Source organism: Rattus norvegicus, chromosome 4 (genome assembly GCF_021556685.1).
Source record: "Rattus norvegicus strain SHRSP/BbbUtx chromosome 4, alternate assembly SHRSP_T2T, whole genome shotgun sequence".
Lineage (NCBI taxonomy): Eukaryota > Metazoa > Chordata > Mammalia > Rodentia > Muridae > Rattus > Rattus norvegicus.
Genome location: NC_141537.1, coordinates 61554479 through 61580666, shown reverse-complemented (window position 1 = coordinate 61580666; position 26188 = coordinate 61554479). Strand labels below are relative to the sequence as shown.

The 26188-nt window shown below is 46.6% G+C and overlaps 1 protein-coding gene and 1 long non-coding RNA gene across 4 annotated transcripts in view; one reads left to right on the top strand and one right to left on the bottom strand.

Moving 5' to 3' along the window:
• The window catches only part of Plxna4 (plexin A4), a 457443-nt gene that overhangs the window by 389226 nt on the left and 42029 nt on the right, over positions 1 to 26188 (top strand). Inside the window, 9 exon segments of the mRNA NM_001107852.3 lie at positions 3537 to 3688; positions 8721 to 8838; positions 10844 to 10980; positions 12053 to 12217; positions 14664 to 14757; positions 15130 to 15369; positions 15840 to 15986; positions 16588 to 16822; positions 20667 to 20809. Coding sequence (NP_001101322.2) covers positions 3537 to 3688; positions 8721 to 8838; positions 10844 to 10980; positions 12053 to 12217; positions 14664 to 14757; positions 15130 to 15369; positions 15840 to 15986; positions 16588 to 16822; positions 20667 to 20809 — 1431 coding nt within the window.
• LOC108350688 (uncharacterized) overlaps positions 1 to 26188 on the bottom strand; it is an 82157-nt gene that overhangs the window by 26949 nt on the left and 29020 nt on the right. The gene's annotated exons all lie outside the window — the stretch shown is intronic.

Below are 26188 nucleotides of genomic sequence, written 5' to 3'. Positions count from 1 at the left end.
ACTTACCCCAATAAGACCTAAGCTGTAGACGTATATTTGAATGTAGTTAACGAGTCTAACTGGAGAACAGAGAGGAGCAGGGCAGAACAAAGGTAGTGGGGACAAAGAAGGGTCTGTGCAGGGCTCTGTGGGCATGCCTCACCTGTGCAGGAGTAGGCTGTGTCACAGGGAGTTTCAGGGGTTGGCTTGAAGGCATGATGCTTCCTTTGTAGCACTTTTGGGAAGCTTATCAGCCTCCCCCACCTCCTTCTTGCACCATTCTGGGTAAAGTTACTACCAAGAGTATCTAAGTAAGGGATCTGCTGCCCCTGGGAATTATATAGACAGTTTTGTCTCCTGTTCCTGTTCCATACTTCTGACAAGGAGTCCACCTAAGGTATTTCCCACCAGGCTGGAGATCTTTGCTTTTCTCCCAAATAGTTAATATATAAATAGTCTCCAACATAAGGATCCATCATATATATAATCCTGGTATAACCTCAGGAACAGGGCTTAGCACACAGTAGGTACTCAATATCTCTCAGCCGTGGAGGATGCAAATAAGGAAACAGCTGTATTTGCATCTGTAAATCAGGAGGACACACTGGCACCCAGCTTTGCTCAATGTTCCTAATGTGTCCGGCCCATATTGAGCAATGATGACGCTAGACTGTGTGTGCATATAATGTTTTGGAGTTTGTACTTTTCCTTCATATTCCCGGTTAGTCAGCACAGAAGCCCTGTTATACTGGGCTATGGAAGTTTTATAACCAAGCATCTCAAACTATGTAGCTTAAACAATCGCTATCCTGGAGGCAGAAGTTCAAGATCAAGGTGCCAGCAAGGCTGGTTGCTTCTGAAGGCTGTGAAGGAGCTGGCTAGGTGTCACCTGTCCCCATTTCATGTTTCCCTCTATACATGTCTCCATATGAGCCAGTTGTAATATCATGATCACACTGGGAGGGCCCAAAGACCTCCTTAATGCTTAATGATCTCTGCAAAGACTTATCTCCACCTAAAGTCACGTATGCAGTCCTGGACTCCTGTAGTTTGAATGAAATGTCTTTCACAAGCTTGTGTGTTTGGACACCTGGTCTCCAGCTGGTGGCTGAGTTTTAGGAGGTTACAGAGCTTTTAGAAGGTAGAACTAAGCTCGGGGACATGGAGGGTGAGCACTGGAGGTTGGAGCCCAACTTCCTCCTGTATTCTCTGCCTCACAGATAATACCACTCAGCAAGCAGCTGCCACATGCTCTTGCCACCAGGGGTCAAGCCCTGTGTAATGCCTTCCCCACCATAATCGATCTAATCACCCCCTTAACATGAGCCAAAATAAATCCTTTTTCTCCTTAAGTTGCTTTTCTCAGGTATTTGGTCATAGCAACAAGAAAATTAACTAAGTCATGAGATTAGTTAGAATGTCCACCTATGTATTGGAGGGGAGGGGCATTATCAGGTCTTCCATCAATGTATTGGCAGGGTTGGGGGTGAATATAATTAAACCCTTCACAGCCGCGAAGTCCAGAGTTATTATTTTCCTTTCCCAGATAGAGACTAGTGTCAGAGCTGTGGCTTTACGATAACCAGAGTATAAAGAATACAGTGTTGCCTCCCAAATCTCCTGAGTCTTGAATTCATATTTTTCTTCACCCCAGTGACAGGGCATATACTGCTCTTGCAAAGTGTGCCACTGGAAGGGGTCTGGGCAAAACTGGTGTTGGCTTTTATGAGTGAGCCCCTTCGGCCACCTGAGGGTGACCTTCAAAATGCATCCCTTGTCTGAAACCCTCCATCCTCAGCATTCCTGGTGATGGTGGTACCAAAACTGGGACTTCCTCCAAGCCCCTACTTCACTGTAAGGCTAATGACCTCCAGGCCGGAGGACTGGGTTGGGGGGTGGTAAATGCCCTTCAGCCTACTTTCCCATATCCCTATCTCTCCTTCCCAGTCCATTCACAATCCTGTGCCTTCTCTAGGGGACCACTACTCTCATGCTGTTAACAGCTAAGCCCTCCCTGGGGCTGTGGCACATGGTGACTCAGTGCATTGAAACCTATCAGCTGGATTTGCTTTCTCCTTGGCCTGAATCCAAGAAAATCACAAGAAAGGGGTGACAAATTAAACAAATCGCACCATGGTGGGGCTACTTAACTGCCTCCAACCTGGCATCAGCCTTCCAGGGGACCTTGGACTGGTTCAAAGATAAAATCCTTCTTACAGGAGGACAAGCTGGGGCTGGAACTCAGTGCAGGCACCCCTGCCAGGTGCCAGGGATGCACTGGGGACCCACCATCTGGACAAGCATTGTGGGAGAATCTAAGCACCCTCTCCTTGCCTTCCACACATCTGTTCACCTAACGTGAACAGAAATGGACCCGTTTCTCCAATAAGGCTGTTTTCCACTGTAATGGGAATATGCTCGTGTAAACTCACATAGCGCATAGATGCTTACTTACATGCATGTGCATTCACAAAGAGATACATAAGAGGAAGGAAGTTGCTGATAAGAGGAAGGAAACTGTTAGCCTAGGGGTAAGTAAACAACACTTCCCCTCCTGGAAATGCTGCACCAGAGATAGCTCAGTCCAGTACCTTTGGTTCGCCAATTTTACCAGCTATGCAGGACTGCCCCATATGCAGCCCTTTCAGAATGGGGTAGTAGGACATTCTGGAAAGAACTAGAGACCACTGTCATTCAGAATATCCCACATGGACCTCACTGCAGGTTGTAAGTGCTCTGAAAACCAGGAACAGAAGAGGGCTTTACTGTGGGGAGTTACAATTAGATTACTTTCACTGTCCACAGCCCCTACCTCAAAGCAGGCCAAGTCCTGATTGACGAATCCCTACATTCTGATTATGACGTTTAACATTCATGGTGATATCTCTGGAAGGGAGGACAGTTGCTTTGACCAGAATACCCAGGGTAAAGTCTAAATTAAAACCACGTCCATGAGAAGCCAAGGGAACAAGGAAGGTAAATGATATGTCAAATGTTCTGAAGAGAGATCTGTTGGCTTGGCTGCAACAGCATGCCACTATTGATAAGACACACAGGGGATACTAGAGAGACACTTGCATTAGGAAGCTGACGTTCAAGAGAGGAGGAAGGGCTAAGAGGAAGGATGGGGAACTGGACCAAAATAGTGATTGTCAAGAAGAAAGTGTGAGAAGGTGCCTTGGGATTTCAGTGTAAAGAAATAACATGGAGACAGTACATTTCATCTTGAAACTGGGTGGGATGGTCCTTGGTACAGGTGAGGTACAAGAGGGTTATATTCTGTGCCAGAAGTCTCTTCTGATTTTCTCTGAATTATTTAGTAACACTGCAGTTATAGTCTCTTCTTCTATGAGATGGAATGATAGACGAGGGGCTTTGATCATGGCTCTCAGGGCCACAGAGCAACACAGACTCTTTACCCAAGGATAACAGTGCTAGCCGGACCCACTGGAGGAACTGTGCACAGACGCATAAAGAGCCACGCCCACTCTAGCCTCTAGCAAGTAGACGGTGATGCTTCATGGGGCCTGACAGATCAACTCTTCTTCTTCCTGCAGATCATCCCAGTGACAGGCCCTCGGGAGGGGGGCACCAAAGTCACCATCCGAGGGGAGAACTTGGGCCTGGAATTCCGTGACATTGCTTCACATGTCAAGGTGGCTGGTGTGGAATGCATCCCCTTGGTGGATGGCTACATCCCGGCAGAACAGTAAGTGAGAGCTACTTGGGAGATGGAGGCAACCCAAAGAGGAGGGAAGAGATGGCCCACAGGCCTGATGCCCCTTATCACAATACTTGGGACCTGAAGTATTTTGGAGTGGGAATTTTTTCATACATAGAGTGTTTTCATACACATAATGAGATAGCCTAGGAATGGGTCCAAAATCTAACACAACATTTGTGTCTCATATACATCTTATACACATAGCCCTGAAGGTGGTTCTATAGAGTAATTCCCATCAAATAAAGTTTCCTGCTATAAAATTTTTCATTGATGGTGTCAAAATCAAGGTTCAAGTGTTTTAGATTTGGGATTTGCAGATTAGGAACTGCCATTGGGGTTAATGGCAAACTCAGAGCTGAGTGATGGGGAGTAAAAATGCAGATCACATTTTAGGGTGCCTACGGGGCCACCCTCAACTCGCTGCCTTCTGAGACTATGAGATGCCATACTAGGGAGCTGTAGACCAGGATGGAAATGACAGGGAGAGGGGGATTATGGCTGCTGGCCTTGTGGGGTCCAGAGAGGTGAGAAAGAGGAAAATTAAAGTCTGCTGGGGAGTGCGAATTCAATTCTCTCTATTGTCTCTAACTCACCATGAGCTTTCCCATGGGAAGCAAGCCCTGGGCTGTCCTCTGTGGAGGCCGAAAATGAAATCCTGTACTTATTCCCAGGCCTGTGCACTCTCTGGCTAATTTTTCTCTTGGTAAAAGGTCATTCAACAGATGACCTTGACCCCTAACCCACCTAGTGGGGGAGATATGGTAAGCTACATATGGTAAATGAGTAAACACTACTTTCCAGCCCAGCAAACCCAACCATACAATGCTTGGCATCACAGTAGAAGCTGTATTCCAACCTGCCTCACCACACTGTCACCTATCATGCATTCTGTGAGCATTAGAGGGGGGCTGCTAGCATGGCCTTCTCAGGTTTGGCAGTGCCCTGCCACGGTGCTTGTTCGACTGAGTGATGCAGAAGCACATAGATGCTGCATGTGCCATCCCTCCTGATGGCCATCACGATCCTGACGGTCACCAGGAGATCTCCATGGCACTGGTAGCAGGTGAGATGCTCAAGGTTTCACTCTGACTTAACCCCTTCCCTCTCAGCTACCATCATTCAGTAACCCGAACATCTATCCGTGGCTCCTACAATTTTCTAAAATCAAAGCAAAGCCAACAGTTGCTGATACAGCATGATGTGGGAAAAGCTTACCATCCCCCACCCATGGACCAGGCGTCAACAATGTTATTATAAAGCCAGATGATTAAAGCGTTTCGATATCAGATCCATGGAATGAGATAGGATGCTCAGGGCAAGAATCCTGACATGTAAGAATTTAGTATGTGATGAAGGTTCAAATCAACAAGGAAAGGTGAGATCCTTCAGTAAACGGTGCTGGGTAATACCAGCAAAAAGAATAACGGCAGATCCTGAGTTCACATTAAACACCCAAATAAATTCCAGGTAGATTAAAGAGTTAGGGGCACAAAAATGAAATGGAAAGATTAGAAGAAAACGCAGGTGTGAATTCATTTGATTTCACGAAGGGGGAAAATGTTTCAAGCATGAGCAGAAAAATAAATCATAAAGAAAAGATTAGAGGTTTTGAGTACATTCAACTTAAAAATGTATACAGCAGGAAGCAGTGTAAGAAAAATAAAAGTGAGTGAAAGCTGGGGATGTGGTTGTACCCGTTGCAGTTAATAGATACCTTCTTCTTAGCAGATAAAGAGGCTTTATAAATAAAAGACAGTTATCACAGAATGAGCAAAGAGCGTGAATGTATAATTCCCGAGATGCACAGAGAGAGCCAAAGCTCATAAGGGCAATAAAATGCCAATGAAAGAATGGAGAACACCTTTCAAAAGTTAGTGCTCAGGAGGCCAAAGCTGAACTCACTTGGTAGAGGGCTCGCCTAGCTACGGGAAGCCCTAACTTCAATCCCCAGCTCCGTACCAACCAGGTGCGATCCTAGGACTAGATGGGCACAAACAGGAAGGTCAGAAGTTCAAGGTCATCCTCAACCACCTGGTAGTTTGACCCTAGCCTGGACTACAGGGGATGCTGTCTCCATAGAAACAAAAATAAAAGTAAGTACCAGATGCAATTGGCGTGTTTACTTGTGGTGGGAGGAAAACTGGGACAAACTCTCTGGAAGGCATTTGGACATGGATTTAAAGTCTTGGCTAGAAGCTCCAGATGGCCTCAGGTGCACCCGGGGATAAGAGACAGACGGCTGCCTGGAGCTCACCTAGCTGAAGGGGGAAGCTTCTAGTTCAGACAGTAAGGCGAGAGTAATGCAGTGGGACTCCCACCACCCTTCTCTGGCCTCGTGTGCACAAACATATCCACCCACAGGCCCGCATGCGTGCATCACACACGTACCACAGGTCTACAGTGTGCTCCCTCCCTCTCTTCCTTTCTCCCCCACTCCCTCTCCCAAAAGTATCAAAAAGAAAACCAGAAAACAAAGGTTTCAGACGGCACTTTAAGTATAAGTCTGTAACTTCAGATACTTGGGAGGCTGAGGTAGGAGAGTCTCATGTTCAAGTCCTGCCTCAGCTAGAGTGGCAGCCTAGGCAGCTTGGTGAGACTGTCCCGAAATCAAGAATGAGAAAGAACAGAAAAAGGAAGCTGAAGATATAACTCAGTGATAGGACCCTTGACCCCTTGTACAATTTCCAGTATCACATTCCATCCCCCACAGTCTTTAGTCTAGCTCAGTGTTTCTCAATCTTCCCAAGACCATTTAATACAGCTCCTCATGTTGTGACCCCCAACCACAAAATCATTTTTTGCTACTTTATAACTGTAATTTTTCTACTGATATGAATTATAATGTAAATATCTGTTTTCTGATGATCTTAGGAGACCCCTGGGAAATGATTCTTGGAACCCCAAAGGAGTTGTGACCCTCAGGTTGAGAACCACTGTTCTAGCTAATATGTTCTAGAGTCATTAGTCAATGCTTCTAGAGCATTCCCTAAACAACCAGACTGTACAAAAAGTTACACTTAAGAATGCTTATCTCAGCTTTATTTATAATGGAAATAGTTCAGAAGCAATGATAAAAATGGAGAATTCATCAGTTCGAAAAGTTACTGTACAGATGTTTCTCAACCTTACATCTCTTTTGGACATGATATGGACTGAACCCAGGGCCGTGTGCACGCTAGGCAAGTGTTGTACTACTGAGCTGCATTCTCAGCCCTTGGCATTGTGTCTTCATAAACCTTTAATAAGCTGAAAGCAGCATGAGATAAAAATGTGTTCTATATTCCTAACCAGCTTCCAATGTTGTTTCTTCCTGTAGTCCCCGGGTCACAGGGACCTGAAACTTTCTGCCACTGGCCAGCCTCACAGAGAGAATCTGTGGCTAGCTCAAGAAAAGATCGAAATTCAAAGTATAAGATTCTAGGCAAAATTTAAAGTGCAAGATTGTAGACAAGAGTCTATAGACTTACACTTCCCTTTCATATCATCGTAAAGCTGGAATCTTGCCAGTTATGGCTTTATAGTTAATCTACCACCTCAGACGAATACAGATAGCAGACAGGCACACAGTCAAGGTATCACCCTCACACACAGGAGACCAAGCAGAGTACAGCTTCTAATTAATTTTACGCAAGAAAAGCTAGTCCTTTTTTTCTCCCCACACTAAACATTTACTTTTTATTTTATTATGCTGTTTGTACAGAAACACACACAGACAAACACACACACATACCTACACATACACATACATACACACATATACATATACACATACACACATATACATACACACATACACATACACACATATACACACACATACACATACACACACATACACATGCACAAACACACACACACATACACACACACACACACACACACACACACACACACACACACACACTATGTTTCCTCAGCAGTTCTTTTTGAGAAACATAACACAGAAACAACAATGTTGGGGATATGACTCAGTGATGGGGGCTTGTGTGTGATCATCCCCAGAACTATAAATAAATAAATAAATAAATAAATAAATAAATAAATAAATAAATAAATAAATGAAATGAAAACAAAAACCAGAACAGCACTAAAACCAACCAGGCAAACAAAAAACTCTACAGGACACAAAACCTAGAAACAAAAAAGTAAAAAATTAGTCTGTTTGGCTAGACAGATACTTTTGAATGCTAATGCAGCAGAGTATACTGAAAACCAAGTTTTAAAAAAAAAACAGATTAGAAGTTGAGAGTCAGGAAGAAAATAGCTGCGGCATTTACAACAAATGAAAGTGACTATGCCTAGTTAAGGTTTCACAAAAGAACAATTGGTCAGCCTAATAGAGAGCACTTTAGTAGAGATGTCAAAGGGAGGCAATTAAAAGAAGGCACATGAACACGTGTGTATTCTCTGTAATAACCAGCAGACTTAAAACAAGATCTGTTCTAAAACTTTCAAAAGATTTTGACTATTTAGTCTTAACTAAAACAATGGACCACTGATACAAGTACAAATTGGTAAAGCTTTAGGGGAACATTATTGGGCCCTATGTGAGCAAACCTATTCAATCCAGTGTATCCCCCCTGAGAAGTCTATTCTAATAAATGCATGATACTCAGGTATGTGTGTGTTGGCTCATTTGGCTGGGTTTTCTGAAGCAAGAGAAAAATCAGAATATTTGCATGCCCATCAATAGGACAACTGTTACGTACATGGTGGTTCAAACATGTGCGTAGTATTACAAAGCTCTTAGGAAGAATGAAGTGGAGTCATGTATGTAGAGACTAGATGGAAGCACCATAGAAAGTTAAGTACCAGCTGGTGTTTAGAACAGTGTAACTCTATGTTTTACACTTGTCTTTAAAACATATTTATGTGTACAAATAGAAAATGTATAGAATCATATATGAGCTCATCTGTTGAGCTCACATGGGCCAGCCTCCATCCCTAAGCCCTGCCATAGGTCTAAGCCATGACTGGAAGTCCTGTGGCTCATGAGGTATCTCCTTTCTTCCTATAGGATTGTGTGTGAGATGGGAGAGGCCAAGCCTAGCCAGCACGCGGGCTTTGTGGAGATCTGTGTGGCTGTGTGTCGGCCTGAGTTCATGGCCCGCTCCTCACAGCTCTATTACTTCATGGTGAGTCCTGAATGCCAAAGACCTGACTGGGTGCAGGCCACAGCAAACCATATGGCCATCTTTGCAGAGCATTGCTTCTACCTTACTCACCTACGTTCACCTCTGAACCCTATGAGAACAGGGTGGGAGCATAGCCTTGATGTCCCAAAGAGGCAAGGTGTATCCAGGCTAGACTCTAGCTTCTTTGTGGCACTTGCTGGGCGGGTACATTCCTTAGCATAAAACTGACCCTGTGGACTCATCCCAAAAGACACACACCAGTTGTCTGTGTTTTCAGTCCTCCTCTTTGCTAATGGATTTTTCTCCCCTACTAATTTTGCAGTCTTTCATTCAGGGCTCTCACAGGCTTTACTCTCTGCCCAACTCTCCTGCTTTAGGAACAAACTTGGGTTCCCCTCAGTTTCCCTCCACCAATCAAACCAGGCTCTGATGTGTGGGTTAGTCACCGGAATGTCAAAGCTACAAAAGGCCCAGATCAACGCTCCTGGCCCATCACCAGCTCTGTCCCAGGAGGTCTCCATGCTGGGAATGCGCCTTCTCCCTCTCCCTTCTAGTCTGTTCCTTTACGGAGCCAAGTGAAAAGCCGGCAAATAATTCAGACTTTGATTTCCCGTGCAAACCCACTGTGAAATATTTATGAAGCATGACTTGAATAATTAATAGTTTCTCACAAGTCTAAAACATGTTTCCATAACACCCTCTCACACCCGGAGCAGACCCCTTCCAGCCAGCCCCTGCATCATCAGCACAGCAATGAGGCTAATTTCAAGCAGCTACACTTCCCAGCATTTGATGCCAGACTTCCTCATAGCCAAGGGGCACAGGACACCTGCTGACAGACCTAGTGTTTTCTCTCTGAGGAAGTCAAGGGGGCAAAGCTGTGGTGGAAATAGCTGTAGTTTACTGAACAAGAAAACTGTCATGTGTGCTGGAGATAACCATTTTTGGGCCCAGTTCCTAATTCTGTGACCGGAGAAGTTGACTGTCTTGTCCGGAGTCCCACACCATAATATCAAAAGTCCTTTGTGTTTGGATGTTCAGGCCACAAAGCAAAGATTGCAAACCTAGCTGAGGAACATTAGAGTCAAGGTCAGCATGTGTCTCCAGGTGAATGCCACCAGGGTCCCCAGTCTGGGATCCAGGTACATGGCAGTTGGTTTGGTTGGCTAGTCCCCAAAGGAGGCTCCCTGCAGGAGAGCAAGCATGGCCCTATGAACTCAGAGGGTTCAGTTTCAGTACAGAGTTCTTTGAGTGTGGCTGTGGGGAAAGGAAAGAGAAGTCTTCATTTGAATGCAGATACAGGCTTCTCACCTGGGACCAGGGAAAGTTTTTCCATTAAAATGCTAATGAAAGAACAAACTGCAAACTCCAAATCCCTGGCAATCTAGGGCTCTGCTCCCCGCCCCCACCTTAGCCTGCTCCTCACCTCCAGCCAGAGCAGGGGGCTTGACGGGCCTTAGGAAGCTTCCCTGGGCCCACTCCTCACACAAACCATGCTCTGGCGCCTTGGGAGTGCTCTGGAGAGAGCTTTGGGATGTCTGGAGAGATCTTTGGGCTTGGCAGGTCCCCTTCTCAGGCACCAGGAGGTTGTTTATTGGCCAAGTGGCTGGAGATCAGAGCTCAGGAGTCAGGTATCAGTCACAGTCCTTTTTAGCTATGTGTCCTTGGAGAACTTAGTGAACCTCTCTGAACCTCATCTATGAAATAGATAATGATAGTCATTTTTTTAAAAAAAAATCATTGGGTAATTATAGATACACGTGTGTCTCTTCTCACTATAGATAAAACCTGTTACTAAAAAAAAAAAAATCAGTACACAGAAGCTATCGTGACTACTATTATTCTTGTAGAGATGAAAGTTCTTGTCACACAAGAATATAAAATGCCTTGCAGAGGCCTCATGAGTGGATTCTAGATGGCAGCTCCCCAGTATGAAGCACTGCCTAAGGCCTGTCCCAGCCTCCGCCTATCCCAGCATGCCTCAGTCCTCTTCTTTTCTACACAGACTCTGACTCTAGCAGATCTGAAGCCCAACCGAGGACCCATGTCTGGGGGTACCCAGGTCACCATCACAGGCACCAACCTGAATGCAGGCAGCAATGTGGTGGTGATGTTTGGGAGCCAGCCCTGCCTCTTCCACAGGTAACCATGGGCCCAGGAAGGAAATGTGGGGTCCCACAGAGGTAGATAGGAACTGCCCCTCACCCATGCTGACTTTTGTGAGTCCTTCTAAAAACTGGCACTCTTCCTCCCTTTGGTGAAGCACAGCAAATAGGATCCCTGCATTCCCTGGGAGACAGGGAGGTGTTGTGCTCCTGTCCACAGTTCAGCCTGTGCAGAGAATGGGGTACCACTGAGCATCTATCTAGCTTAGAACCAGAAGCCTCTTCAGGTCCAGAACCTCTCCTTCTGGGAGCTGCCTGGGATCACCGTTTCAGCCTTGAAATGGTTATCTCAAAAGGCCAAGGCTGAGCCAACCAGGGTAAGAGGGCTTCAGCTCAGCTGGGCTCTTTAGCCCAAAGAAATACACACTTTACCTAGCCAGAAGCCAAAGGGAGCCCATACATGGAATGCATTGAAAAATGTAACCAATCTGAGACAAAGTTCCCAGAGATAAGTGTTCTTACAAAAACTATGGTGGATTCAAAGTCAGCCTGCACTGTGCATTACTGCTATAAGCCATTGCTTGGATTCTTTCGGGAGTGGTGAGAATGAGTTTGCTCAAAGCAACTACAGAAGGGCTGAGACTCATAAGAAGGCAGAGGGTGAGCTCAAGCCCAGAGCAGCAAGCACAGTTGCAGATTTAAGAGCTGCGAGCCAGGTCTCAGGACTCAGAATCACAGGGCGCAGGTGGCAAAGGGCCAATTCCCACCAAACCCACTTCACAGGACTCTCACTGCAGGGTAGCAATGGGACAGGAAGGAAAGAGCTTTACCAAACTTATGTAGCTAGGTCCTTGTGAAAATTGGAGCAAGGGTTAGGGATAAGGATAGCCTAAAGAGCAGGCCTCTTTGAAAGGCAGGCCCAGAAGAACCTTTTGAAAGGCTCTTCTGGGCCTGTCTTTCAAAGAGGCCCTTGTCTCTGGCTTGCACACTTTCGATCTGTGGCAGTGCTCACCCTTACTTCTGAGAAACCGATGCACCAAGAAAGGGGTTGACCTGGGACCACTGCTAGGCTTAGTACCTGGGAGCCCATGCTCTATCCTCCCTTGCAGGCGCTCACCATCCTACATTATCTGTAACACTACGTCCTCAGAGGAAGTGTTGGACATGAAGGTGACTGTACAGGTGGACAGGGCCAGGATCCGCCAGGACCTGGTCTTTCAGTATGTGGAGGACCCCACCATCGTGCGTATTGAGCCTGAATGGAGCATTGTCAGGTAGGAGGACACATTCCCACAGTCTTCTCCCTGCATCTGGGTCTCGGTTTCTCCTTCTCAGACATCAAAACACCAAGGGAAACCAGGCTTGGTGACAAGAACTTATCACCCCAGGGACTTGGGAGACTGAGACCTTTCTCTCGCCAGCCCTCTCTTCATCAGCCCTGTTGCCTGTTTCCCTATGTTCCTCTCATAAAACAGACTCATCCAGGAAAAGTTCGGTCCTTATTTCTCGCTGCTTCCCCAATGCCCAACACAAATGCACTACACAAAAGGACACAGAATATAGAAGAGGGCACATGATGCTGCTATAGGAAGAACCCAGACAGGGAGTCAGGCACCTTAGTAGTTTACTGGTGCAAACCATGAACCTTCTTGGGCTGCTTTCTTTAGGAGGATTCTCCTAGAGAGATTACAGGATCTCTGGAGTGTGGGAGTATAGCACCTCTCATCAGAGATGGAGCTGCAGGCATTTGACTATGGCATTTTCCAAGCCTGGAGGATATTATCAGGATGAGACGTTTCCATGAAGGCTGGGCTCCCTCTGAGAGTCCCTTGAGATCATTGGAAAGCTGATGCTCTGGGGTGCATTGGGGACACAGTGAAGACTTGGGGTGGGAAAGAACAGATACAGTCAATGCTCTTTACCTGACCAATGACCTTAGCACCTTACTCTCGACTTGTTCCCTGCTCAGTGCCCCACGCAGTCAATTCCAGCCAGGAAGGGCCCAGGACTGGAGAAATTAGTAAAGACAGAATAAAGAAGTTCTTTGCCCTGCCTGAGGTAGGAGTAAGCCTACGCTAAGCGTGAAACTTAGACCATGGACCCAAGGGCCATATCTGACTGGATGCCTGAATTTTTGTAAATAAAATTTTATTGGCACCCGGCTCTGCTCGCTGGTTGTATTGTCTACAGTTGCTCGCTCATGGCTGCACAGAGTTGAGTAATTGTGACAGAGACCATATGGCCTGTGGAGCCTGAAATATTTGCTGCCTGGCCCATCATAGAAATAGTTGGCCACCCTCTGCTTGAAGACCAGAGAGAACAGGTCTGGTTGGTGAGATGAGAAAGGCCATTGGCTGTCCTTAGCTAAAATGTGAAGGGGAAACAGTCTGTCAGAACCATGCCAGGCCTTGGCCTCAGAGCCTGGCGATTCAGGAAGGTGACACAGCCCTTTGTGATTCACGGAAGACACTAGGCAGTGATGCTCTGGGACATTCATGGCCTTATTGAATTTAGTTTCCCTTCATATTGTCACAGAAATAAAGGTGTCATCTTCCTGGCACTCAGCAGTGTCCCAAGTCACACTCATGCCACAAGGGAGGTTGGACACATTCTGGACTGCCAGCATTTTTGCTTAAGTTAAAGAAATCTGAGGATGAACTTGGCTCTGCACAGTGTATAAATTTGAGTATCCTGTAAGTGCTTGGGTTGTTTGGGGACAATGATGAGGTTATTTGAAACTGAATGTAGAATTAGTGGTTGGAAAGGCTGGGGACTTGGAGGCTAGATACCAGAAACTCTTCTGTAGAAAGAATCCTGCAGGAACAGCTGGAGGTATATGTGAGCACATGAATTCATGGAAGACATAATCAATGCGAAAGAGGAACCATGAGACGTTTAAAAATGGGAAAGTAGATAGATGGATAGATACCTATTGAGTACAGGTGACAAAGAATCTTAGCTACTCTGGTTAGAAGCGATTTACCTACAATATACTGATTTCAACAGCAGGATATTTGTCAGTGACACTCTGTTGACTAGCACTCAGGCCATTGCTCACTCTAGTCTAAGGAGGACAGAGCCAGACACAGGGCTGCCTACCCTCCCCACCAGCTCCTTCCTAGATACAGAGCATAACACCCTTTGAAGGGCCGCACTGAGCTAAATCACCTGAGTCCTCCTCACCTCTGTCCTGTGCCACTCCAGAGCTCAGGAGACTTGAGTCTCGGAGCATGTTACACCCGTCCTCTTAGAAAAGGTGTGTCTGGTCCAGGACTGTGGTTGTCATGGGTCTCAACTGGACTGAAGCCACTAAGGAGGAAATCTGTAGTATGACTGTCATGGGAAACAGATTGTGCTTGGTGTTTGGCCACTGGGGGTTCTGCTGGGGACCGTTTAGAACAAGACCAAGAGTGGTAAGGGTTAGGGAAGGAGACGACAGGGCTGAAATATCTGGCTCACGTTTGGGAGCCTCTGTGAGATGCACTGGTTACAAACAGCTCAGCAAGGGACAATGTGGACATCTGGTCACCACTGTCCTGCTCTGTCCTTCTGAGCTGCTTTTCCTTGTTATTACACTCAGCTTCACATCCTTGTCTCCAAGGACACAATTGTGCTTCCCCGTCCTTATTGTTGTGGTTCATCCTGATGACCGCTGTTGTCATGGCCACTCTATCTCCTATGCCTGCTGTTCACACACTCCTTTCTTTCTTTTTTGGGCAGTGGGAACACACCTATTGCCGTCTGGGGAACTCATCTGGACCTCATACAGAACCCACAGATCCGTGCCAAGCACGGAGGGAAAGAGCACATCAACGTGAGTCCCTTGGCAGGTCCTTGCCTACATAGGTGACTTGTGTCATGGCATACCTTCACGACCTGGATATGGGAGTTGGCCTGACCGTGTTTACAGCTTTGGGGATATAGGCCTGAAAGACCAATAATTTCCACAGTTCGTGGAGTTCCATTCTCACCCCCACCGTTCCTACACAGATTAACATTACCCCATTCACATTGGGCAAAGCAAGAGCTAGAAGACAGCCACAGAGTGCAGTCTGCGAGTAGCCAAGGGTATGGTCCTGGTAGCATCCTTCATAATCTTCCTATATCAACCCCGTGTAATGGCAGCTCACATCAGGAGTCCTGGTGTGGAAATGCTGCTCACTGTTCACTCCTCTGTCTCCTGCAGATCTGTGAGGTCCTAAATGCTACTGAGATGACCTGCCAGGCTCCAGCCCTTGCCCTGGGTCCTGACCACCAGTCAGATCTCACTGAGAGGCCTGAAGAATTTGGTTTCATCCTGGACAACGTCCAGTCTCTGCTAATTCTGAACAAGACCAACTTCACCTACTATCCTAACCCTGTGTTTGAGGCTTTCAGTCCCTCAGGAATCCTGGAGCTCAAGCCTGGCACCCCCATTATCCTAAAGGTATTCCAGATAAGCTTTCCATGGCATTTCAGTTATCAGTTATTGATTCCTTACTGGGAGGATGAGAGGACACTAGTGTATGTAATATACTAACTTGTTTTCTGCTATTATCACAAAATACTTATTGCTGGACACTTATGAAAGAAAACAGTTAACTTGCCTCATTGTTCTGGAAAATGAAAGATCAAATAATAGCCCTGGTTCTCATAAGGACCTTCTAACAGGGCCCCCGGTGAGAAGGGAACCAGAGGGGAAGTCATAAAACCAGCTCCACATCTTAAAGGTCCCACTATGCCTTACCTAACTGCACTAGGGACCAAACTCATAGCACACCACACTGAACTTCTTGCTATTGACAGCCTCTTTCCTGGTCCATCCATAAGATCAGATGTTGAGTAGCAGGCCACAGCAGCCACCAGCATTTGTGGTTTTGACTCAGGGTTGGGGATGGTGGCTTTCTTGTTGTTCAGGGCAAGAACCTGATCCCACCTGTGGCTGGAGGCAATGTGAAGCTGAACTATACTGTGCTGGTTGGGGAGAAACCATGCACCGTGACAGTGTCAGATGTGCAGCTGCTCTGCGAGTCTCCCAACCTCATCGGCAGGCACAAAGTGATGGTGAGATCTACTGGGACACCCTTGTGTGTGGTGCAGGCATGAGGGCTGCTGGGTGAGAGTGGCTCGGCTGTATCTAGGCTACCAGAGACTTTGGAGAGTACATCCTGCCCACTGTGAACTTTTCCCCAGCTCACCCCAGACTTGCTTCCATTGTCCTGCCCCACTAGCCAGCTTCTTATGTATTAGCACTCCCTCTGTCCTGGCTATTGCAACAAGAGCAAAACATTAAAGGGAGTGGCAAGTTGTGTTAGGAGAGAGGGGGAAGAGGGGGAGGGGAGGGGAGGGGGAGAGGGAGAAGGAGCCTTTAAGAAGCTGGTGTAAGGTAGTCCATGATACTGTTTTCTGTGTCTTAGTTCCCAGCTCAGATGGCAGGACGATTTTCAGGGAAGCCAGTTGGAGCTTTATCACTGTGCTTATAGTGTAGTTATGAGCTGTTTCCTTATGATGACAACAGCATCCTCCTGAGTTAGAGGATGGGCACATTTTCTAATGGAGTCATTGTCTCCTTCATCCATGCTCTCTCTGGGGAGGGCTCCTCACTGGCAATCATGCTCTCCTTCAGCCTGCCCTGCTACCCTCCATTTCTTTTCTATGTCCACAGGCACGGGTGGGTGGTATGGAATATTCCCCTGGGATGGTGTACATCGCCCCAGACAGCCCTCTCAGCCTGCCCGCCATCGTCAGCATCGCAGTGGCTGGTGGTCTCCTCATCATCTTTATTGTGGCTGTGCTCATTGCTTACAAACGCAAGTCCCGAGAAAGTGACCTCACTCTGAAGAGGCTGCAGATGCAGATGGACAACCTTGAATCCCGTGTGGCCCTGGAGTGCAAGGAAGGTACTGAGCATCCAGGGGCTGGTCCCTGGTGCTGGAGTCTGTGTGTGTGCACGTGTGTACCTATCACAGGAGAGCATGTAGGCTGGGCAGCAGTGGGTAGTATTAGAGGTTATGTATGCATGCAAGCACATGTAACTCACTGTATGTATGCAGGTATACATGTGTCTCTGTACTATACTAACCAGCCTGGGCAGCATTTGGTGGCACTGAAGGTCATGTGTGTGTACACTTTACATTTATGTATGTCAGTGCATTAGCCAACAGGTGGCACTTCGGTGGAGGGTAGTTATGTGTGTAAAAGTACATAATTGTGTTTGTATCTTTCGTTTACAAGCCAGCAGGTTAGGTGACAGCAGCCAGTGGTAAAGGTTGCTTGAATTTGTGCATGCACTTGTATGAGGATGGGGGGGGGTAGGTGCAACATGTGTGTGCCTCCTGTTCACAGCCCAGCAAGCTGCAGAACCTTTCTGCCAGTCTCTGAGCTTAGCCAGGGTCCCAGCCCAAAGCCCTGTCTAGCAATCTGCCATTGGTTTTCTCCTTACTTGTCTAGATATGTTACTGGGATCATTTATACACCAAGAACAGCATCCAGATTCAGAACTCTGGCTTGCGGGGAGGGAGAGTTCACAGTCTCCTCTAGGGAAGACCTGGGAACTGTCTCAATATGGCGCATGTGAGCAATCCCTCAGTTCTCGGCCATCAGCAGGCCGGGAATTCTGTAGGGTTGATCTGAGATTTCAAAGGAAGTGCATTTCACAGCTTGTGTTTGAAAAATGTACACAAGCGACCATGAAGGGAGATCAGCAGTGTCAAACCCAAGTAGGCAGCTTAGCGAGAAGACTTATATAACCCCAGGACATCCTTCTGTAAGCCACCCTGGGAGGAAGGAGCTGAGCTATATCTCTGTGGGTAATATGTATACAGAGTTAATCCGGCCCTATACCTGGGCTCAGGATCATGCAGATTCCCACTGGGGAGGCTCCGCCTCTTTTGATGGAGTCTAGGCTCCATCTCTACATCCTTCAGCTGTCATCCTGGCATCTGCCTTGTGGGACTGTTAATTACTGCCTTTTATTATATTTACACTGCTTAATTTTTTTCTCTGCAATGTACTCTTCCCTCTAATTAGGCGTAGTGATTAGAATCTCTTTTATGTGAGGCAGGCGTGAGGCTTTGAATGTTGGAGGTGCGTGGTGACTTAAAGGAAACTGCAGACACATCAATCCTGACTCCCTCCTTCTCCTCCTGGCCAGTGAAGCAGCCCAATCCGGATGAGGCAATGGAAGGGAGGGGTGCCAGCCTCCCCAGGGAAGGGAACTCAGCAGGCAGAAACCCATGCAGTCCCATAGGAGACTGTGGCTTCTGGCTGGGGACAGTTAGGCTGCTGGGACAGAAGGAGGCATCTTACAGCAAAGGACATGCAGGGTTACTGACAGAGGGACTTTCCAGGATGCCAGGACAGCTGCTGCATATTTATAAGGCAACTTGGGCCCGGGGACAAGGTTTGTGTAGAGAGTTCAGTCAGTCAGGAAGCTACCCACACCCATAGTTAGAAGACATCAGCCCAGACCTGAGCTTTGAGTATATTGGCACACACATGTACAAACACACATTTTCACATTGACATATCACTGACATGCTTGCACAGTCTTGTACAGCCACACACTCTGTGTACCTTACTCTTGCTTATGTATAACTCTCCACCAACTCATACAAACACAGATATGTGTTCTTTATTCCAGACATGCACAAGCATGTTGGTCCGTTTATATTATTGTGATCTAATAACCCACTGGAACCAAACTAAAGGAGTACAGGTCTCCCTTCTCATGGTTTCAGAGGGTTCATCCATCATGGAGTAGGAGAGCATGGTGAAATGCTCAACTGGTAGTTGCCAGAAAGCAAAGAAGAGCAGAAACAGAAAAGGACCAGGGCAAGATACAGTCCCGAGAACAGCTCCAACCCCAGTGATCTCGCTAGCCCTTACTTTCCAACCATCAATTCCTTCCCAACAGCAATATCATATTATAAACCCATCAAAGGACGAGTCAATCCATTGGTAACTACTATCTAGTTGTTTCTGAAAAGACCCTTGCTGACATACCCAGAGCTGTGCTTCACTAATCACTTAGGTAATTCTCAAGCCACTCAAGCTAGCAATTAAGATCAACCATCAATACGTGTTTGTTAGGCTTTGATGATAGCGCATACCAAAGGGGTCCCCTGACTCCCTTGTTCAGTTGTTCATATGCATTGGTGTGTGTTAAGAAACTCTGGAACAACTGTCTCAGATGTCCTAACAGGATGTCATAACAAGAACTCCAGCATCCATATAGCAAACACATAGTGGGGCTGTAGGTCTGCTTAGCTCCCCATGCTTTTCAGCAAGCCTTGGGGCTCTCCTGGCATGAAGACCCATGAAAACCAGCAGACCTCTTGTTAGCTCTACTGTAGTCACCAAGAAGCACAGGGCAGGACCCTGTGTGCAGCTCAAGATACTTGTGTCATGTTAACATGTCATTACATCCTGCTGGGCACTAGGCTCACTCTTTGGTGTCCCTAGAGTCACTTTGGGCCTGTGAATACCTTTTGAAGCCACCAACTATTCTTTTATCTTCATCTTAGGTTTTACAAAAACAAATTGGAAACAAATATTGGTTAGGCAGCAGTCATGATTTGTTCTTTGGCTGTGTGTGCCAATATCCCTGTTAATGTGTGTGCATATATGTGCTTGCATGTATACATGCAGAGGTATGTGTGGGCATACACTAAGGAGAATGCCACAGTTTAGCAGTATTGACAGCTGCACCTCTGAGGTGAACAAAGGATGGCCTCAGGAATATTGTGCTCAGAATAGAGTATGACAGCTTTGGCTCTGGGCTGTACTGCATGCCAGGTTTTCCTAGTGGTCTTGTGACTCTATCATCTGGAGGCCTGAGCTGCCCTTACAGACAGTACCTATATGCAATTAAAATATACCACCAAATAACACAGCGTCTAGGTAGGAAGTGCAAAAGTACCCTCTTCATATCTGTGAAGAAATGCAGAAGAAATAGGTTATGATGACAGTTTCTCTGCCCAAGCTTTGTTTGGTGTCTGAGAACTACATGACCCAGAATTGGATGCTCAAACCCTTTTTTATTGGAAGAACTTGTTCTTGACTTTGATAAGGAAATCCAGTTCAAAGTTCTACACTAGGCATAGGCTCACCGATTCCTTGTCCCCTCTGTCCTGCCCTACTATATTTCCCTTCCCAACACATTTTACAAACCAGAGCCCTTCCTCTTCTGATCCTGATATTATCACAAGTCGGAGGGCAGCCTCTGTTGTTTGAAAGACATGAGCCCCAGACCAGCTTTCTCCCATATCAATTCAAAGATCCACAGACCATACCCCTGGGGCCTGGGTGAGGGCTCTGAACATTCTCAGAGGAATAACCCTTAGGCTGGCCCCATCCAGCATCTCACAGGATTCTCAGCTATTGTTCTTCTAGTGCCATCCATCAGGTCTTTCACTGGCCTGGATCTTCCCAAGTGGTGTAGGTTAGCTGGCTGATGGGTACCAGGATCTTCCTGTTTCCATGGCCTTAATGCAGGATCACAAGTGTGTACCATCATGCACAGGGAATGAATACACACACACACACACACACACACACACACACACACCATGCATATGCATGTATGTGTATGTATATATGTATGTGTATATATATGTATGCATGTGCATGTGTCTCTGTGTGTATGAATTATAGAGATCAAGCTCAGGTCCTCATGCTTGCAAGGCAAGCACTTACTAACTGAGCTGTCATCCCAGGCTCCTCACAGACTCTTTTTTGTGCCAGCTTTTGCAGAGCTGCAGACAGATATTCATGAGCTTACCAGTGACCTGGATGGAGCTGGGATTCCTTTTCTGGACTACAGGACCTATACCATGCGGGTGCTGTTCCCAGGGATTGAAGACCACCCTGTGCTACGAGACCTTGAGGTAAAAATCTGTGCCTAGTCCCATATTACAGTAGGTCAGTGATACTGGTGATCAACACACTCAGCACCCTGATTCAGAAGTGAAAAAATGGAGACCATGGAAACAGCACATCTTGCCTGAGGTCTTCCAGCTTGTAAACACCAATGTGTGTGTTATAGGACCAAGCCATGAAACCCCAAAGTACACATTTCAGTAGCACTTCAGGGCCTTGGGGGATCCTAGAGACCTTATAGGATTGGATGAGTAGAAAGGACCCCCTCCCACGAAATTGATACATGTATGTCTTGGTTAGTTTTCTATTGAGTGATAGGACACCATGACCAAAGCAACTTATAGAGAAAAGAGTCTTACAGGTTCAGAGGGTGAGAAGCATGGCAGTAGGCAGGCAACCATGAAGCTAGAGCATTAGCTGAGAGCTCACATCTTGAAGCAACAACTATTAAATAGAGAGGTTTACCTGGGAATGGCACAGACTTTTGAAACTTCTAAGTCCACCCATGCTGTCACACCTCCTCCACCAAGGCCATATATCATAATGCTTTCTGAACAGTGCCACCAATTGGGGACCAAGAATTTAAATTTATGAGTCCACCAGAGTTCTTCTCATTCAAACTAACCCAATGAATACACAACCAAACAAAGAGGCTAAATAAACATGGGCAGTTCATGGGTTTAGATTTAGTGAACGGCAGTAGAAAGGGTTTTACTAGCGAATCAGTGCTCAGTAAGTGTTTAAGGGATGTTACTGCTTGCTTCCTCAGGAAAGGAAAGTGACACATGAGGAAGGGAAGTGGAAATGGGAATGATAAAACCCCACTGTCGCACTGCCATCAGCGGCCCCCATCCTCTGAAAACATTATCCCACTTACTGTCTAGCCTGCCATCTCACTTATGCAGATATTTCAAATTGCACTCTATTCTGAAAGGGCTTTGGAATGGCTTATCAAGATAAATACCAGGGAGAAGGGAAAGATGATAAATGAGGAAAACAGGACAAAAGAAGAATCCTGAGGACCAACATTGATGGCCATTAAAATTCCTACGTAGCGGGGTTGGGGATTTAGCTCAGTGGTAGAGCGCTTGCCTAGCAAGTGCAAGGCCCTGGGTTCGGTCCCCGGCTCCGAAAAAAAAAAAAAAAAAAAGAAAGAAAAAAAAAAAGAAAAAAAGAAAATTCCTACGTAGCTTTAAGTACTTTTCATTCATTCAGCCATCTGCCTTCCCTGCAGCCCTCCGAGTAGGCTAGCCCATTTTACAGGTGAGCAAAGTAAGAGGGCAGAGGATCCCACTGAGTAGCTAGGCATACAGCTGATGGCCACAGAGCCAGAAATAGAGCCAAGGCTGTCAGACTTTATGTTTCTTCCTGGCTGCAAGCCTGTGCCCCAAACTCTGGGTGTCCTTCAGTTCTGCTTCTATGTCAGGAGCAAATGGAATGTACAGACGAAGCACCAGTGGGAAATAAGACGCAATTCCGGGGGACATGTTCCACACAAGGAAAACAGGCCCTCTGCTCAGGGTTGTAGATAATGTCGTCGGAGGAAGTATCCTCATGGGGTCTCTTTGGGTGCAGCAGGCTGTGCGCTGTGGCAGCTCACGACGCTCTTCCACAGTGATGCTTACGGCACACACGTTGCTCTGTATTTGTTTGATGATGCGAATGTGAGCATGCGTGCGTGCATGCGTGCATGCGTGCGTGCATGCGTGCGTGCATGCGTGCATGCGTGCGTGCATGCGTGCATGCGTGCGTGCATGCGTGCGTGCGTGCGTGCATGCGTGCATGCGTGCGTGCGTGCGTGCATGCGTGCGTGCGTGCGTGCATGCGTGCGTGCGTGCGTGCGTGCGTAAATTTGGAATGAGAGAATGGGCAGTTCTGTCTTGGAGAAGCTCTCCTTGCCCCTCTGTCTGACAGACACTAGGAAGTACTTGCAGAGACTTTGGGTAATGTCCCCCATTCTCTCTGACACGAACCTTTAGTCTCTGTCAATATGTATGCGTGCATGTGTGCCTGTACTTTTACATGCATCAAATATTTGTGTACAAAGACACTATGTATCTCAGGATGCCATCCTTTGCCTTGCTTGCACTCTTCATCTTCCTTCTTCCTTCTTCTACTCTTCTTTACCTTTCATCTTTTCTTATCCTCACTTTAATTTGCACCCAGACACCAGACTGCTCAGGACATAAAAGAGCATGTGAGTTCCTGGTTCAGAGAAGTCGGTGTGGTAGGCAGATAGGTCACTGCCTGTATGCATGAGGGTGTTGCTTGTGTATAGACTGTGTACTTCATTTTATGGTCTGACTTCCTACCAGAAGAGTATACCCCAGCATAGAGTATTAGTGTAGGAAATATCTGAGTAAAGGACTGTCTGTCTGTGTCTGTCTGTCTGTCTGCCTGTCTGTACAAGAGAAGAAACAGTAGTACTAACATCAGGAGTGATGTCCTGTCTCTGGGGCATCAGAAGGAATAATCAAAGAATTCAACCAGGAGAGGTATTTAGAGTTATTTTGTAGTTATAATATTTCTTAGTTATTATATTCTCTAGTTAGTATATTTCCTAGTTATTATATCCCTCAGTATATAGAATTATTTAACTAGTTCAGAATCCCAAGTCTCCACAAAGATGTAAGTTTTAAGTGGGGTTTTCTAAGCCCATGTCAAAATTGGGCCCAGAAATCAACTTTATCATCCCTATATTAGCCTGTGTCTGTGGACCTTATGTGGTCCTATGTGGACTATTCTTTTGTTGGTTTCCACCCTATTCTTGCTATGGAAAGTCTCTCCTTGATGTTCTGTGTGTAAAGGACCGCCCCCATTGTTAGGAGGAGTGTTTCAGCTGCATGGGACACATGCCCACAGGGGAAAGTATGAAGGGAGAGTGTCTCCTTGCTTTGGTGCATTGCCAGTCCACACGGGCACATGGAGGCATTTGAGGAAGAGACTTTCCTGGCCCCAATCGCATACTAGTGCTTTAAAAACACAAAGAATGTCAGTCCGTCGGTCACACACTCCTGGCTTTAACCCATCACTGGCTCCTAAATTCTAACCTATTGGGTTACAATTAAATTTTACTATCCAGTTTTATATGTGCAGAATTCCAACTAAAGTGGAGAACCATCTGGATAATAAAGAATATTCGGTTTCAGAGTGACTCTGGCTGGGGTTGGGAGAGAGTGGCAGAGTATGAAAGGGTGCTCCTGGATACACTTTCCAAGATACTTTACCTCCATCTCTGTTCTCTATCAAATGGAGAGAGAAAGTGTCTACTTCGAGCATCAGGACAGAGAGTGATGTGTGTTAGGTGTTAAGAAACTCCGGGTGAACAGAGACAGACAGAAAAAAACACAACAGCAACAACAACAGCAACAACAGCAACAAACCCTGCAGTCCAGGGATGTGTAGAGGCAGGTAATAAAACCACTGCTGATTCTGCGCACATAGCATATGCCAAGTACTTCATGTTCATTATCTTATTTAATGTTCATAAAACATGAGACAGACCTTCCTACTCTCATTTTATAGATAAAGCAGTAGACTCTGGAGGGATTGGAGCTCTCTTCCACGCCCAGTTACCATGTTCTCTGATTCCAGAGCCCAGGTTGCTGACCATGGTACCTAGTCTGCAAGAGGCTAGCCAAAATGTCTTACCTGGGCCCCAGGTACTTGTTGGCCACAGGCATATGAATTTTTTAAAGGTGGAAGAACAGCTCACACAGTAGGTTCATAATGGGTCTTCATGGCATGGGGTGACCTATAGCTGGCACAGTGTCCTCTCTATATGCTGTACTGCCAAACCTGCCCATGGCCACCCTTCCTCTTAACAGACAATCAGGGAAGCTGAGAGACTGTGTCTGGGAAGGCTGCAGGGAGAAGCCTGAGTTGACTTCAGACAGCTGCTGAGTCCAGTAATAAGGTAGACACGGTGATAGGTGTTGGGGTGGGGGTGGGGTCTTGAAAATGCAGCTCTGCCCTTTAGCAGCAGGGTGGCCTGGGGACACGTGTGGTGATTTCTCCGAGGACCTGAAGGTGTGAGATCATTAGAAGACTCCATAGGAAGCTTGCGCATAAAGTGCACTGCACACAGCATTATCTGTTACCATTAGTTCAAGTAGCAGAGGAATCATTCTGAGAAGAGGTGGAAGGAGAGGAAGTAAAAGCACGACCATGTGTGTGAGGGGATGGTCACAGGTTTGGAAAGGAGGTCAGGAGGAAACAGACAGGTTGTAGATTAGCACCTGAGCTATGGCAGAAGAGGCTACCATGTATCCCTGGCCAGTACTACGACAGCTCACCGGGGATTGGGAACCAAAGGAGCCAGGTATAAGGTAAGCCAAGGCCAGGCCCTCTTGGGATAATGAGGAACTCAGGGAATGGGGCTATGATGAGGGCCAAGATGAGGGCCAGGTTGTCTGGCTGATCCATAATGTATCCTCTTGGCTCTGTCATTCTCCCACCTCTGTCTGAGAATTGTCCTCCCTAGTACTAGTACTGCAGCCAGAGGAATGACAAAGGACTTGCTTTGGGTGCAGACAGGCTTCCTCTCAGATTTCAGACCTACCAGAATGCCTGCCACCAGGAATGCTTGCATAAGACCTCTGCCATGCAGAGTAGACAGAGGGCCAACGTGCCATCTGAAGAGGAGCCAAGGACTTGGGACTGGCTTTTAGCTGACAACAGCCTGCTGCCAATGCCACAGCCTGAATCCAGAACACGGGGGTTTCTGAGTCATGTGAAGAATGTCTATTTCTGCCATCTTCTATGACCTGGGGCCAACAGGCCATCTCTGCCTGTCTTTGTCAGTCCTTGCCAGTTGAAACGTGGGGGTGCGGGGTGCAGCGATGGACAGCAGAATAAAATAGCTACTCTTTGTGACTCAGCCATTTCTGGTACTCAGTTCCACAGGTCTCTCATAAGTCATCTGAGCCTATGTGATGGCTCCTGGGGAGGGTATGTATGGACTGTCTGGGTCTATGGTCTAGCTTGGAAGATCCTGAAGAAACTCCTGTCCTCATGTGGTCCTAGAGGTCCTAACAGATCCTGTACCCTAGATTTTGTGTGGATAAAATGAGTAAATATATCCAAAATGGTCCAAACAGGACTTGGCAAAGAGTAAGGTAAGGTTCATATGCATATTAGCTCTTCTAGCAGCTGTACTTTTCTTGAAGAAATTGACAACTGATGAGTGACCGCTATGAATCCAACCCAGGCTTGACCAATAGAAACCATGTTCTTCACTGTGACATTCATGACAGTCCTTCTCAAAGACCTGGGGGATTGGGACATAGCTCTTAAGTTGCTTCATTGGCACCTCTGTTAGCTGTCCCTCCTTCCTCAGCATACCCCCCCCAGGACTGCATTCAAGGGGACAAGCACTTCTCAGTGTT